General features: G+C 49.6%; 1 protein-coding gene across 1 annotated transcript; it reads left to right on the top strand.

The window, feature by feature from the left end:
* Positions 1–502: 502 nt before the first annotated feature.
* CSF1R (colony stimulating factor 1 receptor) lies at positions 503–21,424 on the top strand. Its single transcript, XM_009510031.2, has 21 exons — positions 503–701; positions 5,385–5,630; positions 6,442–6,726; positions 7,270–7,406; positions 8,160–8,319; positions 9,203–9,392; positions 10,455–10,570; positions 10,829–10,949; positions 11,628–11,818; positions 12,400–12,512; positions 14,566–14,692; positions 15,180–15,284; positions 15,617–15,727; positions 15,986–16,148; positions 16,727–16,830; positions 16,980–17,095; positions 17,865–17,987; positions 18,109–18,220; positions 18,529–18,628; positions 19,262–19,367; positions 19,849–21,424. Exons 1-21 carry the CDS (start codon positions 659–661, stop codon positions 19,978–19,980), a joined length of 2,901 nt encoding a protein of 966 aa, XP_009508326.2. The 5' UTR covers positions 503–658; the 3' UTR covers positions 19,981–21,424.
* Positions 21,425–21,923: the final 499 nt, after the last annotated feature.

Below are 21,923 nucleotides of genomic sequence, written 5' to 3'. Positions count from 1 at the left end.
CTTTTGGTTAAAACAGACTAATTTGTCATCTTCACAGGTGTTTTCCCATCTGGGAGCTGCCCTAGGCTGAATCATCTTTGTGGGCCTGTTGTGAGGGAGTCAGCCATGTTCTTGTGTAGGACCCCAGGACCCAAAGCCAGGAAGATCCACTGGGCCTGAGGTAAAACTTGTCCTGCTGAGGTAAAATGGAGTCACTTGCCATAAAGGCAGGTCCCAGCTAGGCTCTTTGTGTCCCCAAGCAAGAGGAAAGAGTATAGAAGTCTCTAGGGAACCGGGTGGCAGGAGCCACAGCACATTGGGATTGTTCTGAACCGCGGCATGATGTAGTGGTCCCTGCCAGCCCTGGGGAGAGGTCTGGGGCTGAAGCCCTCCCTGAGGGAGGAGGGTGCGCCCCGCAGCGGGGTGCGTGTATGGCCCCACCTCTGCTAAGGAGGTTTGTCACCAGTGACGTCTCAAAGCATCGTTTTCTATTCTTTCCCTCCCATTTCAAAAACAAACAAAAAAAAGGAATTTCTTAACTTGTGGTCAACTCAGAAAGGAGAAGCTCCTGCCGAGGGAGAGCTGGGGACGGTGCCTGCAAGGAGAGGTGCCCACTGCCTGAGAGGATCCTTCGGCTGCATCCCTGCTCCATACTGGGGGCTCTGTGGTCCCTGGGGACATGGGTCCTGCCCTCCTCCTGCTGCTTGCTGGCGTCTGGCATGGTAGGTCTACTGGCCCTCCCCAAAGCTCTACAGTGTCTCCTTGTTGCTCTGGGGCAGGTTTGGGATGTGATGAGAGTTTCCTGGGTGTCTGGTGTAAGTGCTTTTTCCCTTCTCGGGTGAGAAGGAGTGACAGTCTCAGTGGGGCTGGGGCAGTGCTGAAGCTGGACTTATGGGCCCTTGGCTCCTGGTGGTGGAGGGTGAAGCTGGGCTCCCAGTTGTGTCTACCAAAAGCCTGCTGTGGGCTGGGATGGTCCCTGCTTCTGGAGGCTGTTTCATGAAGGAGGCACTGCTGCTGTGGATAGGTTCAAGGAGCCTTGGCATGGGCAGGGAACAGGCAAGAGGAAGTCTGCTCCATGGCACAGCAAGGAAGAGACACTGGCTTGTCTTTTAGTGCAGATTTGGCTGTAGCAGCTTCCTGAAGACCATCCAGAACTGGCTGTCATTATAGAGGGAGGACAACAGTGGAAGGAGGGTGTGTTGCTAATCTGTGGTGCTGGAGCCAGCTGTGCTGAGGGCTAGCTGTTGGCTGCCTGCAGCACTGCCAGGATAAGGCCAAGGGATATGGAAAGGTGCACATAGCAGAGGAAGAGTCTCCGCAGTGGGGAGATAGGAAAGGGAAACTTTCCACTGTTTGGGTCTGGGCAGGGGTTAGGAGGAAGGAGAGGTTCAGCAGCTTCTGAAATAACCCTTTGCCCAAATGAAGCAAGAGCTGGAGATGCTTGGCCTGCAGGTGAAAGAGTTGGGAAAGGTGGCTGCATCAGCACCTTCCAATGCACTTTGTGCCTGGCTGGAGATGTCTGAGGACTGCTGTTTTCTGGTGGTGCTGGCATATACAACAGGGTATGTTAGACCTTGTGATGGAAACAAAAATGTGGCAGCCAAGAAGGGAAAAGTTAAGACACCTGGCTTTTGAGTCTACGGGGATGGCCAAAAGGTGATAACCCATTAGCCTCAAGAAAGAGTCACTTGGCCTGTTTTGAGGCTTGCAGTCAGACAGAAACCAGTATTACTAATCTCATGTCTTGTGTGACACTTTCCTTCATTATCCTTTTGAGCTTGCTCCCCACATGATGAGACTATGGTGGGACGTCCCCCCTGCAAGGGGGCAATCTAGGGGGTAAAGCATTCAGCATTTAACAGGGAGGCAGTGTATGCCTCTTGAGCCACTACTGTGTTGATATTTTCAGCCCAGGAAATTTGCGTCCTCTTGCTGTTGCACTGCATGCTTTTTCACTTCAAGTCATGTCTTTGACATGCTGAGCAAGCTTTTTCCAGGTATGCTGTGCTGGGAACTGGGTTCTGAAGGCTGCAGGGTTGTTAACTTCTTATGGTTTTTCTTTTAAGATGATAGGGACTAGGCAGATCTCATGTAGATTTGCAAGAGATCATGATGATATCTGTCAGAATCTCTCAAAAAGTTGCTCGAGGCACTGGGCAATGCAGGTCACCAGCTGTGATATCCTTGTCAAGCACTGTCTGTCATGTCAGGGTGTTAGACACATATTTGTCTGAGTACCGTCACTGTTGGCCATCTGCAGCACAAAGCTGAAGCATGCCAAGGTTGTCCAAAACAATAGCCTCAAGCTGGAGCCAGAGCCTGAATTCCTTCTCCTACCTCTTGGTTTGCAAGTGTATCTTATGTGAGTACCCAGGGCTGATGATGTACAAATATTGTGGTCCGGGCTCTTGCTGGGGGAGTGTCAGGGGCTCAAATCCCAGCTTCGGATCAAGCAGAAGAAGGATTTGAAACCTGATCAGCTCACATTTGTGTTCTTGGCCATCTTGAGAAGTCTCTCTGAGGTTTCTTTTATTTTCTTGTTGTGAATGAACCTAAACCTCTGAGGTAGAAGCCCCAAGCAGATATGTGATATGCACCCTTTTCCCCATCCCCTGCCCGCACTCTGGGGAAGGAGTCCTCGGAAACCAAGCTTTTCCCTCCCATTGTTGAGGAGGGAGCAAGGGGAGCTCAGGCCTGGTATGGGTCCCTCCCAGGGCCAGACCTTAGCCTAGTTATTCCCTGGGGCCAAGTCAAGGTCCTGATGACTGGCTTCTGTGGTAAGGTTCTTGAGCCTCTCTGTCTTATTAGCCTTCACTTCTCCTTCTTCACCATTTCCAAACCCTCAGCAGAGGAAACTAATGTTTTGGCTGGCATGGAAGTGGCAGGGACAGAGCCTGCAGCTGTAACTAGAGGTCATGGTTACACAACCCAAGTGTGGTAAAACCTTTGGCCAGCAGTTACCAGCAATGCTGCGGAAGCTGCAGGAGAAGAGCAGAGAGACATCCTCGGGCTTCGTGCAAGATTGCACACTGGTCAGCAGGGACAAAGCCTCCCCCAGCAGCTCTGCTTCCCCATTCTGGAAAAGGACCCGCTGATCTGACTCATCCCCCAGCACACACAAAGAAGTGGATGCTTGGGTGGCCTTCACCTGGCATTGTCCTGCATTTAATGTCTGTGCCCCATTTGTCCTCACCCCAAATTGTGTGGCGGTTGTAACACTGACAGGAGACTCCAGTGATAGCCTGAAGGCTGCTGGCTTCTTCACTGTTATGGAGAGCACCCACCCTGAACCTTTTCTGGCCATAGCATCTCAGGAGTAACTGGAAGTTGATGCCAACAAAATGTGGCATGACTCTGTTTTTTGTGTCTTCCTGCTGTGGCCAAACCAAGGATATGTGGCCAAACCAGTTATAACATGGTCTTTCCCTGAGCCAGTTTGAAGGCCACTCTAAGTCAAAGAGCTTGGCTTTCCCATCAAATGGTGCCGAAGCCTTGGATATGTAGAGGTAGCTAAAGCAGAGAGTAGGTGAGGAAAAAGCATCCAGTCATTGAGAGTAACACATTTCTGTTTCTTTTAAATGCTGCTAGAAAACACAGTTCAGCAAAGAGGGAGGAACATCGTATCTCAGATATGTGGAAAATGTTGCTTTGCAAAGGATTCTGGGATATGTTTTTCTGCACTCTGGGAATAAATGAGACTTTTCCTGTTTCCACAGAAAGATAAAAACATAAAGAAAAAAAAGGGGGGGACAGGGGAAGATAAAATGTCAAATATTCCGTGCTCCGAAGCTCCCTGTCTTCTGCTTCTTTCCCCAGGGCCAGTGAGTTTGATCCAGGCCTTGTTTGGGTTTCCCCTGGGCAACTGCTTCATTGTCACTCACCAGCAATGCTCTACAGGGCCTCAAGTCTTGTATTCTCAACGCTTCATTGCACAGAAGGATGCATCAACCCAGGACTGATTAAATGATGCTCTTTGAGCTCTGATGGACAGGCTCTGGTGTTACAGCCCTGAGCACAGCCGGTAGCACAGGACACATGTTTGTACCTTTGACACAGTTTTCCTCACCAAATGATCTGTGAGCAGGGGTGGATGAGGATGGGTGCATGCTGCTTCTGCTGGCTGTGTTACAGGGACAGTGTTCAAGGCAGCACCTGGGAACAGATCTGCATTAAATGGTCTTTACTACCCATGACCATAAGCAGCCTTCTCTTCTACCCTCCCTGCAACAAGGGCTGTAACACCTGGCCACTTCTCCCCTTTCCCTTGAAGGATATATAAGTGTGGCTGGACTAATCGTGCCATTATAGGGTGTTTTGCCCTCTCCCACCTCCTGACGAGTTAGGGGGTTTTATGTTCATTTGGACAACAAATTTTTCAATTAAAGAGCTCCTGTGAGTCCAGAGCACTCTGCTGCAGAGTCTGAGACATCACAAGACCAAACTCTGCCCTTGTTTCTGCTGCCACCACCCAGGAGGAGCACTGTCTGCAGTGACCTCTTCTAAGAGCAACAAATCAATAAGTTGGGCAGCTACCGTTCTGCTTACTATTATTTGAACCTGGGTGTGTGTCCCTTTAAGATGTGAGGATGGGCTAGCAACTGGGAAGGAAAGCAGAAGTGGGAGAATAGCCCTGGATAGGGGCTGGAGGTGGTGCAGAGCCCCCCAGCACAGATAGCCATTTGCAATGTGTTTCCTGTCCTCCCCGAAGGCCTGGCGTGGGGGTGGCAGTACTGCTTCTTCCCTAGCCCCGCGGCACTGATTCATTTCTCACTTCCCCCCCACCCTAAATATAGGTGGTGACTCAAAGAACTCGCTGATGAGGCAAAACAGGGAAAAAATATTTCCCTCTAATGCTAAGGGCTGGAGTGGGACCCTGGTTCCCCTTTATTCAGCCAGCAGAGAAGCCATCTACAAAGCAGAGATGGCATCAGAAATCCAGCTGGGTTGCAATGCCAGTGTCAGCATGGCCTGTGTGCTCTGCAGCTACGAGCTTTCATGAGTCATTTAGTTTTTCTGTGCCTCAGTTTCCCACCCCCAAATATGAATAATGATGCTTACTTACTTCATGATTTTTTGATAGTATCTGCAAGGAATACACACTGTTTGACTCGATGATAAGGCATAAGCAGGTGTCCTTCAAAATCCACTGCCCAGCAACCAAAAAGCCAGCCTTCCCATGAGGCATGCACTGACCTTCTGCTCTGCAGAAGCTTTTCAGGTCTCAGGCCATACTGGTGTGGTGGGATGGAGAATGGCCAGAGTGACACAAGCCAAAAAGCCAGTTTGAATCCCAAACCCAGCCTCTTCCTGATGTTGAGCTACTCCATGCTCAGCAGTGTGAACCCCAACAGAGCATCATTAGGGATCATGTTTGTATTCTCACTCTTTCTCTTTTTCCTTTGTAGGCTCAGCATCCCCAGTGATCAGCCCTGACCTCCATGCTCTGGTTGTCAACACGGGTGATCCAGTCATCTTGCACTGCTCAGGAGAGTCAGAAGTTGAATGGCAAAGTCAAAAGAATACATTCAGCAACCACAACAGCAGCACGCTCAGTATTCCCAAGGCCACTTACAGGGATACAGGCACCTATAAGTGTGCTTATGTCAACAGCAATGACAAGGGCATTGCAACTGTGCATCTGTTTGTGCGAGGTAACCATGCTTCCCTCTTCCTACATATGCTGGCAGAACGGCCTCCTTTCAGGGAGTGCAGCCATTATACCGGTCCTCTCTGTGGCTGTGGTTCTGTGTGTGTGTTTGGGGGAGCAGTGCAGGCTCCTACTGGGGCAGTGGCTCACCCACAACCATCTAAGCCCACATACAGTGGGGCCTGTGGCTGAAGAACTGGGGTAGAGTACAGAACACCTACATCTCATACACAGCTGAATAGCTGGGACCTCTCCATTTACCTTGGCCTTACCTGGAAATAAAAGGAATGAAAGTTTGTTTGGTGTTGTAATGAGCAGTAAGATCTGGAAATCAGAGCGCTATATTGCTAGTACCTCAGGTAAGAGAAAGTCACATGAATCACATCCTCATAACCTGACCTGAACCCCAAATATTCTTTTACCCCGGAGGAAGTTATTCTGTGGTAGCTCCACCACTTGAGTTCACCCCTTCCCTTGTACCAGAGATAACTGTCCTGGACAGGGAAGCTAAAGGCCTGATAAATAAAACTAACGCCATGGTGAAAAGTTTTATTAGAGGTAAGCATACTTCTCAGTCTCTCTTACCTATGTACATTTATGAGTTGATTGCTGTGTTCTCCTTAAGTGCCTTAGCTGGAATTGGGCTTGTAGTGTGAGTTTTTGGAGGCTGAGTCAGGCAGGCATTGAGCAGGGCTGCCCTAGCGTCGAACTCCCACTGGGCAGCTATGCTGGAGACTTGCCTTTGCTGGAATGTGTGTCTCAGCTTCAATGCATTTTCTGATCGCATTCTCTGGCCTACCTTGTCTCCTCTGCAGATCCCAAAAATGTGTGGTACATCCCAACTTTCCGGATCCTCGTGACCAAAGGTGGTAATGCCGAGTTCCCCTGCCTCATCACAGCCCCTGAGTACGGATCCAACGTGACACTGATAAGGGATGATGCTTCTCCTCTCTCACCTGGGACCAACTATTCTTTCAGTACTGAGAAAGGAATAACACTATACAATGTGCAAAGCAAGCAGAAGGGTTCTTACCAATGCCAAGCAGTGATAAATGGAAAAACAGAGACTTCATCAAGAATAAAGCTGATTGTGGAAGAAGGTAAAGGATTGGGGTTGCTGCTGTCCTCAGGGAGACAGCAATAGCTAAGCTGGCCACAGTAGATAGTTAAGGAAAAGCTCCTCACCAGTGGTAGGAAAGACCTTTCTGAACCTGCAATTTTAAAGGGTATTTAATGGAGGCAAAATTCCATCAGCTTCTGGCGAATTGGTTCCTTCAGGTGGGTCTTCTGAGGTTCAGCAGTGTTCAAATCTTTGCAGGCACTACACAGAACAGAAAAGAATGCACTTATTTCCCTGATGTTTTTCAAGTCCTCAGGCCCTGATGCTCAGATTATAACCATGGCAGAAGGTTCCCCTTCCCTTTCAACCCACAGTGCTGGCTGCTGTGCTCTCCCTGACCTGTACTGCCTCCCATAGGCATGTGCACAAAAATGAGTGATGATCCTAGGGAAGGAGGAGGCTGGGGGTAAAGGGACAGAAGAGGATGGAAAGGAGAAGGTAGCCAGGCCCTGGAGAGCCTCCAAAGCACATGGGGTCACTGGGCCAGCTGATGTTGACTCTTTCCCTGCTTGCCTTTGTGTAGCGCTAGAGAAGCCTGTATCAGTGATGATGGACCCTATAGACCATGTACGAATTGTGGGCGAACCTTTCGAAGTCACTTGCAGAGTAATTGCTCCTTCCCACAAATATGACATCAGATGGGTGACGGCAGCAAAAAGCGTAAGTTGTGCAGCTTCAGGTATGGAGTACAGGGCTTTCCTGGGAACTGGGGGACGTAGGGTGGTGAGAACTGGCCAGACCCAAGCCACCCACAGCAAAGCCTTGAACTGTCCAACCAAAGCAGCTATGCAAACAAGCTGTAGAAATCTCAATACGGCCATCGTTTCCTTGGGCTGCACAGGGTTAAGAAACACCTGCCCATTGTGAGGATCTTGCTGCAAGAGAGAAGGGAAGTATGTTTCAGCTGAGTTCATTGAGCAGGAGCTACAGCACCTACTAAGGCAACGTTTTCCCACCCGTCCCTACCAGGGCTCATAAAGCAGCAAACATGTTCAGGACACGCAGTTCCCCCCCAAAAAAAGATATGGGTGAAGAAAGGGAATGCATTTCAAAATCTCTGTTGTGCTGACTTTTAACTGCTAGACAAGGTTTGCTTGAAGTCCTTGTTATATCTGATGCCTTTATTAAGGAGTTGAAATAATGTACAAGATATGTTTGGATTACAGAGTGTAAGGCCAACTTGCAGTCAGAAGGCTGACAACACCTATAACCCTAACTGCTGTGGAAATCTGCCCTGAATAGTTAGGTTTAATATGCCTCTCTGTCTCCACACAGGTGGCTTTCAGTGACAGGGGCTCTAGAGCAAAGTTCAGTAACCCAGAACAGGAGGGGGTGGGTATGTTTGTCATAAATATTCAGTTCCATCCTCTGCCCTTCCAAGGAAGTGCCTGATGTTCTCTCCCTTCCTGACAGGTCAGGAGAACCAAAAACCCTAGCTTTGAAAATGAGAACTACTTCATCAGTGACACCCTGTCCGTTCCAGCAGTGACCATGGAAGATAGTGGGAAATACACTTGTATAGCTAACAATTCAGCAGGATTCAGGAATGCCTCGACAATGCTTCAGGTAGTAGGTGAGTGCTTCCCCAAAAGATGAGGAAGGTGTGGGCTGAATCACATCTAGTCCGGAGTGTTTGCTGCTTCTGCCTCCATCTTATTCCTAGTTTTGTTGTTGGAAATGTCATCTTTGCTTGTGCCTGAAGGGTCACATGAGAACTATGGAGATGCTAGGAAAGGAACTGGTGTTCCCTTCACATCTTGAGGAGCAGGAGGACATTTTTTGGGTTCTGGATGAAAAATTGGAAAGCTCTTCTGTGTGTTTACAATGTTTCTGTGTGATTACAAACAGCTTTAAAACAAAAAAGAAGGGGGCAACTTTATGCTGAAGACCAGAAAAGGCTGGCTGGAAGGAAAGGCAAGCCACGTGAGCAGAGTATGGATCTTTGTCTCTTCCAGTAACAGATCCACATAAGGGCATTCAGGTCTATTATACACTTGTTTGTATCTCAAGATGGAAAATTCATCCTCACAGCTTGTAGGCTGGGGCTTGCTGATGACCCCAAAGCTGCTGCATACCACAGCTCAGAAACAGGCCTTGGTCTGAGATTTTTCCAAGTGAGAAGCCAGGAGTTTAGCAAAGGGGCATGTAATCTATGGACAATTGGGAGATACCATTTTAGCCTCATCATTTATTAGGATATGGCAAGCAAAACCTCTTTTCCCATGAGAGTTATTTAAGATTTTCTAGCTTCCCTCGGCAGAGTGTAATCCAAGCTGCCATGACAAAGGATCAACTAAAAAGTACTCCTTTGGCAATGCAATCTGTGGAATGCCTCATTCCTTCCTTCAGCCTCCCAGCTGCCCCTTCCAGTAATGGTACATTTATGAAGCTAGTATAAGCTTGTTTCAGGTCTCTGGACATGCCTGCTGATGGTCATGCTCTCCTCCGTCCTGCAGAGAGAGGTTATGTGTTCCTGATCCCAGTGCAAGCCACTAGCCAGGATGTTGCTTTGGGGGAGACTCGAGAGCTGCAGGTCCACATTAAGGCTTACCCAAAACTTATCGACTGGGGCTGGGAGCACATAAACCCCTTGAAGAACTCTGGGAGTACCACATTCAAGGGCCAAATGACGTCTGGAAACAACTGGTATGTGCTATCTCTTCTACACTGGCCATGGCATGTTTCTAGCAATGCTTTCCTTGTGAGACAGGCAGACCTCATGCTACTGGTTCACAGAAATCTCTCTGTTTTTAAAGAGAACTTCTGCCTATCTTCTCTTTCCAGTATTATTAGGAAACCACAGTGGGTGGGTCTGATCAGGTCAAGGAGGACACCACCTCTGCCTACCTTGGCAGCCTTCTCTTTAGAAAACCTTGTGGAAATCTCTGACGTGATTGGGGTCTGGTTGTTCAAATTCGCATTTTCCTTGCAGGAATAAATTGCAGGGGTGGATGAACAGTACAAAAACCTGAATTCCCTCACTGCTCCTCAGACCTGTCCCATTCTCTGCAGTCTGGAGAGTGTATGTACTGAGTGGCACTGTATGCCCCATGTCAAGAGCAGCCAGAAACATAGTTATGTGGATAAAACTAGTGGAGGCCACAGCCCTGCTCTTCCAAAGCCTCCAGCCAACTGAAGCCAAAATGATGCTGAAAGACAATCATTCCATTTGACAGGGAGTTTTGGCAATTCCCCTTTCATTTTCTTAGAAACGCAAAATAATCTACAGGAGGAACTGCCACTCAGCAAGCGTGATGGTTTTAGGGCAAACTCTTTCTTGCATTGGGATCTGAGAAATGGGCTAGAGGCAGAGGGGAGTGGGCACTAGGGGCCATGACTTGGTGGGCTAAGAAATGGGAGGAATAACTCATTCTCTCAAAGGCAGGAGGACCAGCATCCTCTAGCCCTTCAAAGGGAATGATTTAGATGTTAAACTCTCCTTTCTGAGCATTCACCCTCCTGTAGCCTTTCAGAAGTGCTGTGGGCTTGGTGGCAAAAGGTCTTTTCTCTAATGAAGATCAGACCCTCCCTGCTTCCCCTGAAGAAGCAAGTAGCAGATTCCCTGGTGCGCTGGGATTAGTGCTGGGAAGTATTCACCCACTCCAGGGCACAGGAAGTGGCAGCATCCCGCTGAGCAAAGACTGTGTGAGTGCTTGGGTTTCCTCAGCACAGCTTTCTTCATGGTGTTTACTCTCTCTCTGTGAGCAGGTATAACAACACACTCCTCCTGAACCGCCTGCAGGAAGGAGAGGGAGGTCTCTATACATTTTATGCTCTCAACAATGAGTCCAATGCATCAGTTACCTTCAGTATCTCTGTGAAATGTAAGTGCTTGGCATTGCCTGTTTGTTTTTTTTTTTACCCTGGGGCTGCTGCCCAGCTGGCAGCAAGTAGGGTGGGGTACCAGGGTGCTTCCAGCCCCATGCCCACAGGACACACAACCAGACTGTATCTAGGACCCAGCCCAAACCTATACACAGCATTGGGGGTTCCCAGTGCACACACGGAAAGTAAATCAGAGCACAGGGAATATGCTGTGACCAGAGGAAAAGCACTCACTGTTTATCTGCCTTCCCCAACAGCTCCTCCAAGGGCCTGCAAAATCAAGGTGCCAGCCAATGACTCCAGCATCCTTCAATGCATGGCCATCGGCTACCCTGCCCCACGCATTGAGTGGTACCAGTGCCCCATTCACTCTGACAGGTAAGAAATGCCCAGGAGACTGAGCACCTCCAAGGTATGCACTTGCTATGCTGATGTTTGCTGAGCAGCACCATGTGTGCTTGCTTACAGGCAATATAGCAGAGCCTGTTCAGTAATAGCAACAGGGATGTTGCCCTGCTAAAAAAAGAGGTTCTTGGGGGCTGTCTGAGGAGAGGGGACAGGTACTATTCCTAAAGTCTTGAGCGTGAAGAGTTCAGCCACCTGTGATTCACGTTCTCCCAATGCTTTTCCAAGAAACATGTGGGTCCCTTGGAAAAGTTCTCTGGTGTAGGTTGCTGTAGAGCTACAACCTGCCTCTTCCTAGTCATTTTTCTGGGATCTCCACAGGTCTGCGGTTCTGCAGAGCACAGGCTTACTGAGCTACAGTGCAGTGGGAGGCAACTGCAGCTGCCCGACGGGGGTGGTTGTGTCTTAGTACCAGCCCCATTCAAGAAGGGAACTGCTGCCACAGCTCTAGCCATATAAAGGCAGTTAAAGCTCGATCTATACAGGGCTTTGGTGTTTAGGAACATGCCTTTTAACCAGGCAGTAACTTGCCTCATAGAGCTGAAAGGCTAATTCCCAGTGTCTCCTCTAGTATAAATCAGGCACCAATTCACTTACGAGCATCTGTGCTGCAGAGGAACACTCATCCTGTCCTGCTTGGTGTCTCTGCAGATACAACGAGGACTATAGGTTGCTACTGAATGACTCCAGTCCCCAGGTAGTGAACGTGCTGCCCATCCAAGGGGTGGAGGTGGAGAGTGTTGTCCCATTCCAGGAGCTGGGTGCCAATTTCACCTTCTGCTGTGTGGCCATTAACAGAGAGGGGAACGCTTCTGACATGTTTCACTCACTCACCATCACCAGTAAGATAAAAACTGGTAGCTTGGCGGAGTAGGGGAGAATCTGGGGGATCTTGGGGGACCATCTTCCTATACATATATCCCTACTATCTTGCAAGGGACATGCAATAGATTCTACAAGCCATCTATCTTCACAGAAGGTGGGAGGCTTTGGCATTTGCCAGTCCTAGAAGCCACGTGGGAACTGCTGGATGGGCATAGCCTAGTGCCAAAGTCTGACCCACACCATGAACACCTTATAACTGCAGGACTTGCAGCACAGCCAGCTGTTGCTCAGCCCACTGGAGCCCAGGGGCTGCATCTTTTGATGGGCCTGTTCTTGCTGCACAGATCTTGGTCCCCAGTCTGACCTAGCACCTGGTGCTCTCTGTGGAAATTGGGGTGCATGGGGGGAACCATTGCAGCATTGAGTTTGGCATCAAGAACTTGCCTCAGTTCCCAGCAGCTGTTTTGGGTGTCTCTGAGGCCAGTGCTGGGTTGTGTTGCATACAGGGGAAACCGAAGTGAAGAGCTGGGCAAAATTCTCCAAGAGATGGGATTGAAACAGGAGTGTTTTACTCATCCCTGGTTTTTTGCTCCTTCAGGAAGTGTCATGGCCCCTCCAAACAAGCTCTTCAGCCCTGTCCTCTCCACCTGCATAGGCACATCGGTCCTGCTGCTCCTTCTACTTCTCTTCCTCCTCTACAAGTACAATCAGGTCAGATTCCCTGTTGCATAGCAAGGCCACAAGGCCTGCCCAGCCTCAGCTCACCCTGCCTCTGCTGGCAGCCACAGGCAGGAAGCATTCTGCTTGGAGGTACCAGGCAAGCTACCTCCCTCATCTCCATTGCCTCCCAACCACGCCAGGACTTTCCTGCTGCAGGGCAAGGTTCATGGACAGTGTGTTAACCCTTCTCCCACCCTGGTACCTCTGTCCTGTAGCCCAGAGGTCAATGTGTTATTCCTTGGCACCACAAAAACATGCTTGCTCTGTGCTGTCAGTTGCAGCTGGTTTTGCTCTGGTCATCATGAATCTACGGAGCGAATTAAGGAGGAATACAAAGTGGTTTGCAACTTGCATCTACTTTTTAATTCCTCTTCCTGCTTTATAAAAAGCTGTCTTTATGGGGAAATGGGATGATGTTAGAAGGCGTTTGTCTCCAGGAAGACTTGGTCACTATTTTTATACAAGAACTTGCCCTATTTTCTCTGCAAGACTCATTTTCAGCATTTGGATTCCTTCTCAGTTGTTTCCATAAACTGTATCAATCAGTAGCCACCTCTGCTTCATCAGTGGGTGAAAATCTGCTGGTTTTCAGCTCTCTTTTTGGCACTCTTCTTTTGACAGCCCATCAAGGCTGCAAATATTGCAGCAAAGTTCTGGTGCTGGCTGTCAGAAGATCCAGCAGAGCCCTCTCCCAAACAAGCGACTACAGCTTTTTAGGCAGAGCTGTCTTTGGCCAGTAGTCCAGAGAGAGAGGGGTGGATGATTGTGTAAGTATAGCTCTGAAGAAATAGCTTTTAGGAAGGCCTTGCAAGCCCAAGAGAAGCAGGACTTTTTTATAAAAAATCTTATTCTTGAGCCATGGCTAATTACTGCAATGCTAGGTGAATTCTGGAGCAGAAAGCAGCAATTCTCACCCTCTGAGAGCAGGTAACAGCAAATAAACTGAGTGCATTCTTTATGAGGGACCTCCACCAGGAACTGTGCTGCTTGGAGCATCCCGCCTGGGCCTTTTTCAACACCCTGCATGGGCATGGATGTTCAACTCTCAGGCAAAGAAAAAAAGGGGGGGGGGGGGGGGAGAGAAAGCAAACAGATGCTTTGCATCAAAACTGCAGACCTGTTTGCCTCAGTTATGGTCCCTCATGCTTGTGCTAACCTAGCTTTGACCATCTACCCATACACTGCGTCCATCTCTGCAACTCTCCAGGGGAGGTGGTGAGGAGAAACATTTCCGTGCACACCTCTCAGTAGCTGGGACAGGAGGTGACTCATCACAGGCATGACCCATGCTTCCCTGTGTCTGTCCTGGTGGACCTGCGGCCACCTTTGCCGTTCCGGTTGCAGGTCCTTGCCTGTCTCCTTGTAGAGGAGCACAGGCCACAAATACTATTCTCGTGCCAAGCTATTTCACTGCCTTTCTCTGTATTTGTGCCTCCAGCCTGGCTCCCTGTCCCTCTCAACATGAATGACAACACCCAGCACAAGCTGGCAACTGCCTCAGCCCATGGGCTCCAGCACTGCTTCTCTCTGTCCTTGTCTGGTTACCTCTGCAATGAGATTCACGGAAAAGAGAAATTCTTACTTCTCTTTCTCAATATTTTTTTTCCCCTGTAAGGGAAGCAGGGCTGGGCCAGCTCCTCTGTTCTGCTGTGCTCAGCAACCCAGGGTACCAAGGAAAGAGACACAGCAGGGACACCTTCCTCTGGCACCAGCTGGGCACAGCTCAGCTACAGGTCTGGTGGGACATGCTGGTTCTCCCAGCTCTGCCATCCCAAGTGAGGGCAATGGGCTACTTTAAGTGAAAGAGGCAAGAGAGCCTCCCTCCGTCATGTGTGATGACTTGGGGGGACTTTGTAAGAGCAAAAGGACCAGGCTGTACAGACAAAGCCTCTCACTCAGTCCAGGTTCAAACCAAGAAATATTTGACAGGCTGAAACATAAATCTTCCCTCTGTGCCTGCAGGGTGAGAGCTAGGGTGCATGCTGGGACTGGGGAACCCTCAGGACTTGAGGAACTTTGAATAACTGCAGTTTCTTTCTTACAGAAACCCAAGTACCAGGTGCGGTGGAAGATCATTGAGGCCTGTGAAGGGAATAACTACATCTTTATTGATCCCACTCAGCTGCCATACAATGAAAAATGGGAGTTTCCCAGGAATAACCTCCAGTTTGGTAAGAAACCTTCCTTGCAGCTTGCCTGGTGGCATGCAGCTCACCACAGAACTGAAATGCTCCAAGGGACAGAGCCAAAGCCACTGGGCAATATCTGAAGCTGCATCCAGACATTACAGCAACATCCTTAATCAGGCCTTGCTGCCTCTTCCACGCAGGGTGGCAAATGCTAGGGTACACCTCCCTCCAGCCCTCCATTGCTCCAAGGAAGGTTGAGAGGATCACATCCCTCCTCTTGCATCTGGGGTCATTCTGAAGGCAGAGAGTTTGTGAGCCCATGTTTGGACATGGCCTCTTTCATACCATCTTTGCTCACAGTAGAGTTCCCCTTAGACATTAACCAGCTCTTGACTAAGGGATGTGTCATCTTGACTGGGCTTAGCAGGAATCCCCACCCACCAGATATCCTCCTCAAGGCTGTGTGCAGGACAACTGCTCAATCTCTTTCTATAAAACATCTTATAAGCATTTTTTTCCCCCTCTGCAGGAAAAACTCTTGGAGCAGGAGCTTTTGGAAAAGTGGTAGAAGCCACCGCTTTTGGGCTGGGCAAAGAAGATTCGGTACTCAAAGTGGCTGTGAAGATGCTGAAGTGTAAGCCCAGAGCAACTTGCAAAGGCTGAAATCCCCCAGGCTCCTTTGGGCAGGATGTAGCATGTGTTCACCACATATGTTACTGCTCCCAGGCTGCAACATCTACCTTTTCAGATGTTTCTGTGTTAAGGACTGGGTGCTGGAATCACACTGCTGTCACCTTTGTGGACACATGTGGCCAAAGACACAGATAGAGGGCACAATTTCCTCTCTGAGTGTGTCTCCTCCTTTTGTTCCATCTCTCTGTCTACACCTTTTTCTGTCCTCCCCCATCATGTCTTCCTTGTCTCTTGCTCACTCCTTCACACAGCCCTTTTCCTCTTGTCTTGCAGCAACGGCAGACACAGATGAGCAGGAGGCTCTCATGTCTGAGCTGAAGATCATGAGTCACTTGGGTCACCACGAGAACATTGTTAACCTGCTGGGAGCATGTACCTATGGAGGTAGGATTTCACAGCCCTGGTTACCCTGCCCATGGCCTACTTCTCTGAGGCTGTTACCTCTCCTCAGTCTCACAACGGAGATAGCTGATGAGCTCGGTGGTCTTTTTTGAACGTGTAACTTCTCAAGGGCCTGTGGGCTGGCCATTTCAGACATGCTTATGTGCCATGTGGGTTCTGCTCCCCCTCCCAGGGAAGGCAATCCTCAGGACAGGTCACAGTAACATCACTTCTTAATGAATGCTTTTGCCTCTCTCCCAGGCCCAATCCTTGTCATCACCGAGTACTGTCGCTATGGAGATCTGCTGAATTTCCTGCGGAAGAAGGCTGAATCCATAATTATCCAGGATTCTACCCTGGACACCTCTTTAGACAGCACTGCTGATTACAAAAACATTGACCTAGAGAAGAAATACATCCGGAGGTAAAAGCAGAGCTCTGGTGGCCCCAGGGCTGAGCAATACAGGGCCTGGGTGCTTGCTGGGAGAAGTGTGCCGAGGGCTGTGCTGGGGAGAGATTAAGGCTGAAGGTCGGGGGACTTGCAGAATACTAGGACATAAAAGCCACTGGGGTTGCATGTGTTTAGACTTGGTTACAGTTAAATGTTTTTCAAAGTCTTTGACAGCAGTTGTTGAATATCCCACAATAAATCCAGGTTTCAATCCAGTCTGCCCTCCCACAATCTGGAATCAGAACTTTCTGGTTTCCCACACTCTTGGGCACATGGGTTCTCTAGGACAAGAGGCTAAGTGCTCCCCATCAGCCAAGGGCAGTCCCTCAAGAAAAGGGGAGCAGAACTTGGAGCCCCAAACCACAGGTCACCTACATCCCCTTTCTGAATCGGCCTCGATGTTGACTTTTCCTTTGCCCTTAAGCCTCCAGCTAAGCCACTTCCTGCAGGAAGGGGTGTAGTTTTTTCTCTCAGTGGATGTGGAGAAGGGCAGATGGGACTGCTGGAGGGTTGCTAACAGCCTGTGTCCATCTCTGCTGCTTCTGACTCAGTGACAGTGGCTTTTCAAGCCAGGGTTTGGAAACGTATGTTGAAATGAGACCTGTGTCGTCATCATCGTCATCTTCAGCGTCATCAGATTCTGCGCAAGTCAGGGGTGAGTTAAAGGTTTATTTCTGGGGTTTTTTTTATGATTTCTTTATTCGGGTGATCCTGCCTGGTTTGGCCCCAGGGAACCTGGATACAACATAGCTTGCATTATTCACCAGGTCTGCAGCAACTCTAAAACTTTGCTTTGAATTTCAGGGAAAAGCTCAGAAGATGATGAAACCAGGGAGGACCTCCGTCCCCTCAATCTCTCTGACCTGCTACAGTTCTCCAGCCAGGTGGCCCAGGGCATGGCATTCCTCGCATCAAAGAACGTGAGTGCCAAGGGGACAACTGTGGCCAGCACCCCATCTGGGAAACACCAGTCCAGCCAGCAGGCACCAGCCATCCTGTCTGCAAGAGGCATGGGATGTTTTTGGATGGGGTGGCCAAGCTCAAGCAAGCTGCTGCTGGAAACAGGCCTCTCTGCTCCATTTGTCGGGTTCAGACACGCTAGGCCACAGTGACTGGTGTTCCCTTCAGAGCCTTTGTCTCCCATGGGCTCCAGGCAGGCCATCACGGCAGGGCAGCGTTACGGGGGGAACCCAGGGCTGTGCACTGTGTTAGTCTCAACATTTTGTCCCCAGCTTTTACATGAGGTCAGGAACTTTGATGCAAAGCTTTCTCACGTTGGCAGCTTCCCCACTGCCCCAAGGACAAGGAACTGAAAGTGGCCGTTGAGCTGTCTGCCAGAGCTGGCTCATCTGGAGTATCAGAGTAACTGTATGACTGTTTCAGAGATGAGGGCACAGTGTCAACAGCCCCTGGCCCTGAGCCTCCTCCCATGGGGAAGATGAGAGCCCCGCGAATGATTAAAGGACACAGCAAAAAATGTCACAGTGTCTTAGCACTGCAAATGAAGTTGTTGAAAGCAAGCCCATACTCCTTGTACCTGACATAGTGCCTCTTACACAGGGTTTTCAAGCAGTACATATTCCCTTTGCCCCATAAGTGGTGTTTTGGTGAAAGGCCTGGGCTGTAGGGAACTAGCTGGGACTGCTGGGGGATGGTGGCTGGGTCTCAGTTGCACTCTCTTCCCCGCAGTGCATCCACCGTGACTTAGCAGCCAGGAATGTACTCATATCAGACGGACGAATAGCCAAGATTTGTGACTTTGGCCTGGCACGTGATATCATGAATGACTCAAACTACGTTGTAAAAGGCAATGTAAGTAACTAAAATGGGGACAAGAGTGGGTACAAGGGTAGGGTGCAGCTGGAGTACGAAGGACAGTGTATAGTGTAAGCTGCCAGCTTGCCCCGGTCTGCAGGACTCTTTGCTCTTCCAGGCCCGACTGCCCGTGAAATGGATGGCCCCAGAGAGCATCTTCGACTGCATTTACACAGTGCAGAGCGATGTGTGGTCTTATGGCATCCTTCTCTGGGAGATCTTCTCCCTTGGTAAGAAAGTGAGCTTGTAAACCTCTTGTTTTCCATGGCTTACCACTGCCCTAATGTCTCTGTGGCAAAGTTTCCAAGGCGGAAGGTTGACAAAAATCTAGGTTTTATCCAGGCCATCAAACACTGTTATGCTTCCAGAGGGACCACTAAAACCAACAGATCCTGGATTATTTGCTTTAACTCAGAACTCCCTGAGAAGGAGCAGCCCTGGCTCAGGCAGTGCTCCAGGCTGCCTCTGCTCACCCCACAAAGCTGGAGTGTTAAAGCCTCCGATCCGAAAGCCACTTCTGCTCCTGTTACTGTCACAGGTAAAAGTCCATATCCTGGCATGGTGGTGAACAGCAAGTTCTACAGAATGGTGAAGCAGGGATACCAGATGGCCAGGCCTGACTTTGCTCCCTTGGAAATGTGAGTGGATGTGCCGAGATGCACACACCGGTGACAGGGTGGCTGGAGCCGCCGCACGCGGGGGCTGCAGGGAGCGATGGCACAGGGACCTTGGCCACAGGTCTGCCTGCTGCTCCCAGCTGTGTCTGCCCTTGAGGCTCAGGTTGGATCCTACCATGCTCCTCCTTGCTCCTGTAGGAAAGCAAGACCTGGGGCAGTCAGTTATGATGCTCCATCCAATATTTCCTGTTTAGGGACAGGAAGATGGGAGAGCTCACGCTATATATCCATGTTCCTGAATTTGGTGGATTTTTCTTTTTTTAAGTCAGCTACTTTTGACGCTAGGACTGTGAGAAGACAAGCCTGAGTGGGATACAGGAGGGGAATGAGTTTAGCTTCCAAAAAAAAAAAGTACTGGAGGCATAAAGCCCCTGGTTGATACTAGAGAACTTTGCTCTGTTCGCTTCTGTGCTCACCTTTCCCTGGAGCACTGCACACGCACTCACCCCAGGTTTTACAGACAGGAGGATAAGGGACTGCTCAGTACTGTGTGCCTGAAATACAAAGCGCTGCAAGGAGGAGCCTGGGGCCACAGACCCTCCAGCGGCTTTGCAGCAGCGCAGTCCAACCACCCTGTCCCTGTTGGCTTTGCAGGTACAGCATCATGCAGGCATGCTGGAGCCTGGAGCCCACCCAGAGACCTACCTTCGACCAGATCGGCTGCTTCATTCAGAAAGAGCTGGAGGTGCATAAGGAGCAGGTGAGGACCTTTGGAGAGGAGAAGCAGGAAGGGAGACACGCTTTCCCCATACATAAACATAGCTCCTGGACAGCTTTCCTGGGAATGTCCCTTACCTTTAACTGATGGGAGCAGTTTAGTTTTGGCGGAAAGCATAGAGAGGCACCCAGAGTTCCCCATGCTGAAGTGTTAAGTCACTCCCCACCATGACCAAAGGAGGCTGGACAAAGAAACACAGCTGCTTGGCAGCAATACGGGTAGCAACAAAACGACCAGTGCAGCAGCCCTGCCCCATTCCCCTGGATTTGGCGTGCAGCTGGACAAAAGGCATGCTGCCTCATGGCTAGCTGGCCTGCAGCTCCACGGAAATCCCATGGGCACAGCAAAGGGTCGTGTTGAGTTAGCATCCCCAGCTGCTCGTCTGCGCAGAAACGGGTGCTGTACATCATTGAAGGGACTGAAACACACTTGGGTGGGTTGGGTTTTTTTTTTTGCTTTCAAGGACTACACCAACCTCCCCTCCACTGCTGAGGAAGACAGTGGCTGTGATACCTCTGCCTGCTGTGAGGAGTCCTGTGAGCAAGAGCAGAGTGGCCAGCCCCTTCTCAAGAGCAACAACTACCAGTTCTGTTAGCTGGTACCGTCACCCTGGGGTAGATCCCTGTCTTCCTGGCTCTGCAGAGCACGTGGTTCTGCTCTGCCCTAGGACACAGATGCCTTCTGCTTTGGCTCTCCTCTATGTGCTTCCTGAAGTCCCTCACTGAAAAGATAGCGCTGGAGTGACTCAAAACCAAGACTCACCATGGGGGGGCCCTAAGGTCTTATCTCAAGTGTAGCATAGAGTTGTTAGGATAACACGCTCCATCGCTGCCAGGTACAGAGAGGTCCCTGTCACCTGCCTCCTCACCTCCCAGAGGGGGCTGCGGGGTGGTTGTTTTTTTAGTTTTTTTATAAGTAAGTTGCAACCAAGTAAGACATCTCCAAAAGTCACTCACATGACTAAACTCTTGTTTTATGAGCACATCTTGAATTAAGTCCTGAAGCTGGAACTGTTCCACACACCAGAAGCAGCCCTCTTTCTTGGTGGTCCTGCTCTCTTCCCTTTGTCAGTCTGACCCTGGATATTGCACACTGAGTGTTTAGATATAGGTAAAGCCTTTACTTAGCATTAAGTATGTGTTACCCTCTACCTTTCCTCATGCAGTCTACCTCGCTGCAGCTGATGCTTCTGCAGGGGGTGTTCAGGTGAAGCGAGCCAAGGAGACAACCCCAGGGTTATGTGAACTTGTGCCCCAGTACCAGGACAGAGGGCTGGTTATTTCTCAGGTAAAGCACAGAGGCAACCAGTGCTTTTCCACGTGAGCACTGAACACAATCCCAACCTAGGAAAGAATGGCAGCTTAAACAGATCTGGAAATGATCCACATAACACATATCCTACAAGACTTCTGAATTATTAAACATGTAGCAATCACTGCCTTTGTCACAAATATGTAGTTTCCTGAATGTATTTTTAATAGTACAGCTGCAGTCATTTTTTTTCATAAGCTAGGGCCTGATGCCCTTAAACTTCTCATCTTGCTAATCTGTTACTAATGCCACAGCCACCCGGTCCTGTGTAGCTATCGGAAGTAGCTAGAGAACCTTCTGTGTGTCACCTGACTCGGTGGGTAAAGGCTCAGTATCCCAGGTACAAGCACTGACAGGGCTCAGGCGAACTACAACGAGCCAGAACTACTGTACAGCAGGTGGCCTTTGTCACACTGTGAGCAATTACCTTGTGGGCCACTTCCGATCATATTAAACCCGGTTTTATGCTAACACCAAGTGATTCATTCTTCCTTACTAAATAAAAAGCTAATGTATTTTTATCTGTCAGCATTATAAAGAATAAAGATGTTTAATGAAATGAGGACTATTCTCAGAGGGGAATGGATGAGAGCATGGGTGACGCATTGGCCCATCCTCACACCCTGCAACTCCACTGCCATTCCTCGGACACACTCCTCATTACCAGTTCTCAAAACTGTTCAACCCTGTGTAATGCAAAAACTTATTAAAAGCAAGTTTTTAAAGCACTTTGCTCTGACTAGCTTGTCTGTAATTTGGAAAAATGAAGCAGACCCTGTGCACAGGTAGAACGGGAGCGATTGCAGTTGTGGTGATGGGACACCTGCCAGCACTCACTGTTTGGAGACAGGAATGTGGAGGCAGCCTGCATGGGAAGTGCAGTGCAATGCCCAGGGCAGCATAGAGGTAGAAGGGCGCTGGTGTCCAGAGACTCAAGCCTACTGCAGCAGAACCTCTTCTAGCAGGGGCATGGATGCAGCAGGAGCTCCAGCCCAGGCTATTAAACACCTCCCAAAGAGAAGTTACCGGTGCCTGCTGCAGACTCTCTCCTACAACAGTCACCTCAGGAGCTGCCCTGTGCAGGGAACTGCAGAACAAGAGCAGATAGACCAGGGGAGCTGACCGTCTGCAGAAGCCACTTTCTCGCCACTTACAAGAACTATACCTTAGCTACATGTAGCAGAATCATTTTATCTGACACTTGGGTGAGGAGGCCCAAGCAATTTC

The sequence above is a fragment of the Phalacrocorax carbo genome, chromosome 8, assembly GCF_963921805.1.
Source record: "Phalacrocorax carbo chromosome 8, bPhaCar2.1, whole genome shotgun sequence".
NCBI classification, from domain to species: domain Eukaryota; kingdom Metazoa; phylum Chordata; class Aves; order Suliformes; family Phalacrocoracidae; genus Phalacrocorax; species Phalacrocorax carbo.
The sequence above is the reverse complement of the archived record's forward strand: the minus strand, read 5'-3'. Positions and strand labels throughout refer to the sequence as shown.

Excerpts from the sequence above, each read along its gene's own strand:
- CSF1R (XM_009510031.2), top strand. The coding sequence starts at position 659 with ATGGGTCCTGCCCTCCTCCTGCTGCTTGCTGGCGTCTGGCATG. Across the intron at positions 11,819-12,399 it reads TCACTCACTCACCATCACCA|GAAGTGTCATGGCCCCTCCA; the intron begins GTAAGATAAAAA and ends TTGCTCCTTCAG. Across the intron at positions 18,221-18,528 it reads CTGGGAGATCTTCTCCCTTG|GTAAAAGTCCATATCCTGGC; the intron begins GTAAGAAAGTGA and ends TTACTGTCACAG.